General features: G+C 39.6%; 1 protein-coding gene across 1 annotated transcript; it reads right to left on the bottom strand.

Annotated features, from left to right (window-relative positions):
- Window positions 1-1,024: 1,024 nt before the first annotated feature.
- On the bottom strand, window positions 1,025-7,555 carry LOC147689685 (uncharacterized). Its single transcript, XM_086936578.1, has 3 exons — window positions 7,472-7,555; window positions 7,282-7,374; window positions 1,025-1,682 (listed from the first exon to the last, which is right to left on the bottom strand). The coding sequence occupies exons 1-3, from the start codon at window positions 7,553-7,555 to the stop codon at window positions 1,524-1,526; spliced, it is 336 nt and encodes a 111-aa protein (XP_086792704.1). The 3' UTR covers window positions 1,025-1,523.
- Between the last annotated feature and the right edge of the window lie 640 nt (window positions 7,556-8,195).

The raw sequence follows: 8,195 nt of genomic DNA, 5'->3' as shown, positions 1-8,195 counted from the left end.
CCTGTTTGGCTGCTCAGGCAGTGCATGGAAGCCTAGGACAGTTCTTCACCTGGCTGGCAGGCTAAACTGACATGTGCAGTAATGTTGTACATATTTTCTCCTCCCACTGGCTCATATAGCCCAGCCCCGCACCACCCTAACCTTGCTCTGAGTTCACACTGAAAAATAACTGATAATAACATTGAGTTTTTTCTTTTTTTTTTTTTTTTGCGCTGCTCAAACAGCAGTGTGGTCACTCTGTTTCACTCTGCTGGAGGAGCCGCTGCAGTCTCGACCTGCAAGTGACCTATTGTCACTAGTGGATTTTGCAATTGACTTCAATGCTATTTTGTCACTTTCTTTTTCAGCACTGATTTTTTGTTCCTTTAAAAATCTATAACTCTTATTATAAACATGCAATTCTGTTATTTTTGGTCGCTACATTAAGATAACATTAAGCTTACTGTATATAGATTGATGCTGGATTTCTTGGAAAGTGTGTTAATTACATGTTCCTCTAGTTAAGCCTTATTTCTTCTAGCCACTCACTTCATAGGACCGAGAAAAATAAGTATTACTGTGAATTCAAGGACCATCTTTTGGATATAAATATAACATTATTTGGTAAGGCTCCCCAGCCATAATATTTTCTATTGCACTTTTCTACAGGTAGTCACACATTTTCTTTTTTAAACCTTAAGTTTAGTGGATGGGAAACACAGTGCTGCAGTCCAACAGTGACATTTAACTTGAAGGCCTTGTGTACAATTTGTGCACAACACTAGGGGCTTAGAAGTAAGGTTAAATATGTCAAAATAAAATCAATCAATTTCATCGTATTGAAAATAGGAGCACAGGCTCATCTTAACTGTGAGTCATGTTTAACGTATAGAGTAGTACACCCAACAGTAACCGATATGGTAAGACTTTGGGTATATGTAATGCAAAAGATGTAAAACTCCTGAAGATAAATCGCAGGTTATTTTTTTACACTGCACTGTTTATTTCCATAAAGTCCACTAGATTTGTTGTTCTTCTTAATTTTGACAGACATTAGCTTTATTTGCCAGCTTTTTTGAACAAATATACACAGCAATTCAGTGCATTCTAAATTAATAGTATTTTCAATTAGTAATAATATGAAATTGTAGTTGATGTAGAATCCTAATGATAACATTGCACAATCTGGTATTCATTTTAATTTCTATGTTCATCAAATCAAAAATGATGTTCAATACAATTCTTATTGTTTATGGTTACAAGTTCTTTGTTTCAATTGTTTATAAATATTCTATGTTGAAATGAAGCATAATCACAATAGGCATCACAGACAATATCTTCATAGTATTTTTATCTCATTACTAAAAAGAACTCAACTTTTTAAGCTTTTATTTATAATTGAACCTCAGTAAACAGTTATACATATTGTATTTTAGTCAATAAATATTTAAAAAAAAATTTTTATTAAAGTTACATGTAATAATTTACTCAATTTGTCAAAAAATTACAATTAAATTATTCACTTTAATAAACAAGACAATCATTCAAAAAATGTATTTCAGTGCGCCCATTTTCAATTTTTCAAATGTCTCAACATCATCTACTTCATCCGCATAAGAGTCTAGGAAGTCCCCTCTCATCAGTACAAGTTCTGCTTCATATCTATTTAAATCTTCATGTTTTTGTAGAATTTTGATTGTCATCTGCAAAGAGAAAAAATTGACTTTTAAAGCAACATACTTTTAGCTTTAAAGCTTACATGGAAAGTAATCATACCATATAAACATTCCATACAATAATTACTTTCCTATTTTATTTTATTTTTCAGAACTATACATTTTTAAGATGTATTAAGAAGCAGGTGTTAAGTGTGTACACTTATTTTCTGTTTTCAAAACTTTCATGCAAAATAAATGTTGCAAATTAGCTTTTTCTAATAAGATAAGCTTCTTAATTTTTATTCTTTTCTTGCAAACATTTTTATTTCATGTTATACGAAAAGACACATTTAAATGTACAACTATTTCAGATTTTAAATATTGCTTATCTTTTGGTGTCTTTCATCATTTCTATATTTAGTATTACCCTTCCTACCTAAAGTTTTGAACCTGTTACAAGTTGTCTGATTACACCCAATTTAAACATACAAGGACATCCGTTTGCCTTTTGTGTTTCTGAATGGAAAATGCCTGGTTATTTTAATTTTCAATGTTTTACCATCGTTGGCTAAATAATCGAACCCTACATACTTTCAGGTTAATGTGCATACACTGTTAAATAGCACATTTTAATTTATAATATTTTATGCAATGATATATGTTTTAGATGAAATGCTATTTAGGTGACATGTAATGAATTATTGGCAGTTATCATAATAATCACAAATTCTAAGGTATGTCTTGTAAAGAGAAGGGGTAAATAATTTGTGCACATTTATGTTTTTGGAAACTTTCCCAATACCCGTATAAGTGTATAACCACATTTTCATGCACCACGTGCCCAAATATTCATATTGGCCACCTGATCACAGAAGATGGCTAAACACCAACTCATAGTTTCATCCCTTTCAATAACAATGCATTATATTTCTTTTTTAATATGAACATCTTATAACGGTTAAACACACTCAAATTAAATAATGTTTTGGCATAAAAGTAAACTACATTTTTAATTCAGAAACATTTTTCAAGTATAACCCCTATTTGCCCGCTTGTGATTCTCATAATGCGAACTAATCTCATTAAAACTTTCTGCTTGGCCTGACCAGGTTTAGTTTTTCACATGCCAGATTTTTATTCAATAATGCTCAAGATGACTACTTTATTCAAGGAAGCCCACTGTTTTGTCAGGTACACAACTTTTCAATGTATGTCCATCATAATGATAACATCCTTCACAACATGTCAGTCATAGACATTATTATTCCAAGATTAGTCATAAATATGATATAAATGGCCACAAATATAGCATGATTACTAACAATATGGCATTTGAAGCTTCCATTATCCAATAATGACTTTGGGGAAGCCTTTATTTAAGCTGTATTAAACTTTATTATGCCATTGTAAACATAATACCAACAAAATTGTCAGCAATCACAAAAGGTCATGCAAGTCCGTTTTTACTGCACTGTGAGAAGTTTTCACACTTTTCAAATTCAAAGGAGTGACTTGGCATTTGCCGGATAGCTAATGCAAATTAGCATCCCTGGGTTTTAGGTTGGGAACAGGTAAGTAAACCTTATAAAAATTGTTTTAAATAAATATTTGCAAAATATTACATATAAATGTAAACTCTTTGCATCAATTTAGTACTAATTACCTGTCAATAGTCACAAATAAAAGTATATAATCTTTACTTTGACATTTTTCAGAAAGATGCTTGTGCCTTTTAGTAGAGAAAAACTATTTGTACAAAATATATACAATAAAGAATGCCTTGGACTATAGACACAACTACTTTTTTGAACATACCAGTTTTCGGAAACTTAAATATTTGTAGGTTATTGTGCTCAACCTGCAGGTGCAATGGTCTTACATACCTCGTTGGTTCTGAAAAGCTAATGATCTCCTTCCCTTACGCGCAAACTTAATTTGAGGAACATCCAGTAACAGGGCATCAGCCGATATTAAAGATTGGTTTGGATTTTATCTTAGTTAATGCTGGACAGTGTAAACTGTGGACTATGTCTGGGCGACCGTGTTGTGTCAATTTACAGCAAGTGGAATCTTAACTGCCTTTTTCTGAACATGTTGCAAACAGGGCCAAACATTTAAGAAAGAAGCCAAATGTAGTGCATTGCATTAGTTTACCCGAGAAAGAATGGTAGCACTATGTTTCATACCCAGGTTTGCAAGCCAAAAAGAAAAAACAGGACACTAAATTTAAATTTACTTGCTTTTAGAAAGTCAACTAAAATTTAATGAAGAAAGACAGTGCTATATCAGATTAGGTGCCAGTGTAGAAGCCCATTTCAAAGTAGAAGCGCATCAATTACTATTTTCAGTTATTGACAAAGGTTCTAAGTCAGAAGATGTGTTTTATCCCTCTTAAATTTCAAGGCATTTTTTCACAGCCCCATGCTCAATGACAGCATACATGCATAAAAAGCAATCTCAGATGTAGATTCACCTCTCAGATGTCTTGTCACATCTCCTATGGGCTGCTTAATGTCCGGTCCCTTTGTAAGCACCACACGGACATCGCCTTCCTCATCGAGTCCGCGGGGCTCGATGTTCAGGTTCTAACGGAAACCTGGACGCGGGAGGACTGTGAGGTTGAACTGGGTTTTTGGCCTAGCCTCCAGGGTTTAAAATCAACCATACCCCTCGTGTGAAGAACCGGGGTGGTGGGATTGGATTAATTTATTGAGACACGCTAGCTCTCTCCCAGCTTAAGATTAGAGAGGTGTCGGGCTTTGAATTGATGGGGTTTTCTCTTAAAAATCACGAGAAGACTTTTTGCTCGGGCGTTTTGTGCTACCGTCCGCCTGGCAATGTACCTTCCCTCCATGACTTCATTGACCTAATTTACGACCTCTCTAACACCCCCTCTAAGCTAGTGGTCTTAGGGGATTTTAACCTGTGGTCGGGTGGCCCGCTGGACAGTGCGCTTTCCACTCTGTCCCAAGCCTGCAATGACATCCAGCTGCAACAGCTGGTCCGGTCAGCCACACATCGGAAGGGCCACGTTCTGGACCTAGTTTTCGCAGACACCCAACTTGTGTCGGTGGATGACATCTTGTGTCAATACTGGATGGATCACTCGATGGTTGCTTTCTCCCTCTATTTGGGGGATCACTCCTCGGTGGAAGCTGGATCTAGACAGGCTAAGTTGGGCAGACCTTGGTCTCGACTCCTAAAAGCCTCGCCTCTGCCCAGACTACTACTGGGCAACTTCAGTTTGAGTGACTCAGTGGAAGAGAGCTATACCACCTTGTGTCAGTCCATCTCGAACTCTTTGGACAAGGTAGCGCCACTCCGTAGGTCAAGGGGCAGGCTGAATCGGTCGAGCCCCTGGTATACAAACGCCCTGCGGCAGTTAAACCTTAGCTGCAAATGCGCCGAAAGGACGTGGAGGAAGCAGTATTCTGACTCGGCGAAGGCTATCTTTAGGCAGTCCCTGCAGGAATATAAGACACAGATTAAGGTGGCTAAGGCGTCCTATCTGGAAGCCACCTTGAATCAGGCTTCCAACAAGTTGCAAGCACTGTTTAAAATTGTTAGGGACCTGACTCATCCTTCATGCACGGTCAATAATGTTCCTGCGTCGCAGGTCTTGTGCGACTCCCTGGCCTGCGCCTTCGAGGAGAAGATCGTTAAGATCTTGGAAGGTTTACTGAGCCCAGTACCTTCCTCCCCCGGTTCGGGAGCTCCGGACGGCTCGCCCAGTCGACCCCAGCTGTGTGGTCCTGCTCTCGGTTTGGGAGCTCCAGACTTGCCTCCCAGTCGACCCCAGCCGGGTGGCCCTGCCCTCAGTTTGTGAGCTCTGGACGTACCGCCCCGTCGACCCCGGCTGAGTGGCCCTGCCCTCAGTTTGGGAGATCCGGATGTGTCGTCCAGTCGACCCCAGCTGAGTGGTCATGCCCTCAGTTTGGTATCTCCGGCGGACTCGTCCAGTCGATCCCAGCTGAGGGGTCTTGCTCTCAGCTTGGGAGCTCCGGACGTTGTGTCCAGTCGACCCCAGCTGAGCTGCTTTCCCATCCCCTACTTTGAGGAGTTCTGTAGTCTGGCACAGACGGTGTCATCTGGCTCCCCGCTTGATCCACTCCCTCCTAAATTTTGGAAGGTGTTTCAGGACGAACTTTTCCAGCCCTTGTACTCCATCTGTCTATAGTCGTTTGATACTGCAACGTTCCCGGAGTGCTGGAAACTGGCAGTGGTATCACCTCTCCTTAAGAAATCCACCTTGGACCCCGCCAGCTTGTCTAATTACCGACCCATTTCCTTTCTTCCCTTCCCCATTAAGATCATGGAGAAGTTAGTGACCCGCTCCTTGTCTGCCTTCCTGGAAGAAAACATCTGGTTTGATGAGGCACAGTTTGGCTTTCGCCCAGCACATGGGACGGAATCCGCGCTGGTGACCGTGCTTGACAACTTGCGGTCGCGCGTCGACAGTGGTCGGGCAGCCTTTTTGGTGCTGCTCGACATGTTGGCCGCGTTCGAAACGGTCAGCCATCCTACCCTTATCAGGAGGCTGGAGGAGTGTGGTGTCACGGCAAGTGCAAGGGACAACCGGCATCAGGTGGTGGCGTTACCACCTTTCAGCTCGGAGGTGCGGAGAGTGGGGCATGGGGTGCCACAGGGCTCGGCCATCAGCCCTATACTCTTTAACCTTTACCTCCGCCCTCTGGTCCAACTAATTAAATCATTTGGTATCTCGGCATTTAATTATGTGATTGATACCCAGTTGGTCTTTTTGCTGGAAGGGAAGAACGCGGTCCCACTGGAGACTTTCCATCGATACATGTCAGCCACAGCTGACTGGCTCAGTTCTAACTCGTTGCAGTTTAACAGTACCAAGACTGAGGTACTGTACTGCTCCTCGGACCGGGTTCCTCGTGTTCTCCCAGCGAACTTCTGGCCCCCGTTGTTACCCGAGACTGTGTCAGCCGCCGAGTCGGCTCGCAACCTGGTGGTTATATTTGGCCCTATTTGCAGCTGGACATGCACGTGAACAAGATCACGTCCACGTGCATGATGCTGCTTCGCATGTTGCGTAAAGTTCTGCCCCTTCTTCCCGAGCAGGCTAGGCCTCTCGCCACAATGCTAAAATTGAAGGGTGTGCCCGCCACTGCGGCGGGCACAATTGAAGGGTGTGCCCGCCACTGCGGCGGGCACATCCTAATTCCCCCAACTGGATCCCCGCCTTTATGGCGGGCGGTCTCGTTCTCCATTATATCATCTTCAGTCGTTCATATCTTCTCATTGTATTAATCTTACTTTCTTATGTAGATTTTATGACATTTCTGTCAGTAAATAAAAATATAAACAATTTGCACAATGCTTATGAAGGTGCAATTCAATCCACATGTTAATGCGTTATTTAATTCACACGTCTGCATTTCATGAGGTGCTATAAAATCTAACGTTTCCCATCTTAAAATCAACTTCTTCACCTCAGATTTGTCATTTATGTGGGCTAACAATGTAACTACTTTTTATTTGCATTTTATATGCATTTACTTATATTTCTTATACTTAACCACAAATAAGTTTTAAACACACTTTTAAATTATTTATTTCGTTTATTAAATTCACAATTTAGAAAAGCAGTGATCATTTCATTACCGAAAACTCTCACCTCTGGTAATAACACATCAATCATGAGTGATGTGTTTCGGCTAATTATTGAAAAATTTAGAACTTTCTTTATTTGTTCCGTTACACTTCTTGCCTGCAATACAAAATATTATAGTATTGGTATTAGCGACGTTGTTTCATATAATAATTCAATTACAAAGTGTGGTTGATAAAGATAATACTTTACTCACATCATTTTCATTGAATATTGTCATCCTCCTATTTAATTCTTGTTTTAATTTCGGCATAAATGTAGGGTTTGAGAAAAGGAACATTCTATTTGATTTCTTTTTACCCTTTATAATATTGTTTGCATGTTCCTATTAACGATAAAACACAAATCAACAATTAGACAAATCAATGTTTCTCAAATTTGACCGTATTATCATTTGGCAAGTAGCAGAGAATGTCCTAAAGTTTTGTTGTCAGCTGTCTTTAACTAACCAACTATACATTATAAATACAGTCAGCTCTACTTCATTGTACTTATTGAAAAGACTTGTAAAAAATCAACTTTCTTTAATATGAGCACAAGCTCAAAAAATAAAGAACTAAGTTACTCTTGACTTTCACACACATGGAGTACGTTAGGAGTAAGACAACTTATACATGTAACTCAAGAGTAAACCAGGTATTTTGCAGAAACATTCTACATATAATCATATCAAAGGTTTTGTGTATCAGTCCTGATGAAAATGTATGCTTACTTTAACAGAGGGAGCTCCTCTACTAGGGAGGAGTAGTGTTGCCTTACTGCTTTCACACAGTTCTAGAAGCAGAAACATAAAATGGTAATAGCTTTGTTTTATTATCAATTTATGTTTTTTTGCTTGAGGATGGGTGGGCGGAGTGGGCTCTGCAAAAGGAAGGGGAGGAGCGGTGTGCCTGAGCACTACTTAATGTGCAAAGACTGTT

This window comes from Lissotriton vulgaris, chromosome 9 (genome assembly GCF_964263255.1).
Source record: "Lissotriton vulgaris chromosome 9, aLisVul1.2, whole genome shotgun sequence".
Lineage (NCBI taxonomy): Eukaryota > Metazoa > Chordata > Amphibia > Caudata > Salamandridae > Lissotriton > Lissotriton vulgaris.
This window is presented reverse-complemented; position numbering and strand designations above follow the sequence as displayed.

Bases quoted from the DNA above. Each gene is read 5' to 3' on its own strand.
- LOC147689685 (XM_086936578.1), bottom strand. From the start codon at position 7,555: ATGTTCCTTTTCTCAAACCCTACATTTATGCCGAAATTAAAACAAGAA. The intron at 7,375-7,471 runs GTGAGTAAAGTA...TTTGTATTGCAG, and splicing joins CAATATTCAATGAAAATGAT to GCAAGAAGTGTAACGGAACA. The intron at 1,683-7,281 runs GTGAGAGTTTTC...TTCTCTTTGCAG, and splicing joins TTGATGTGTTATTACCAGAG to ATGACAATCAAAATTCTACA.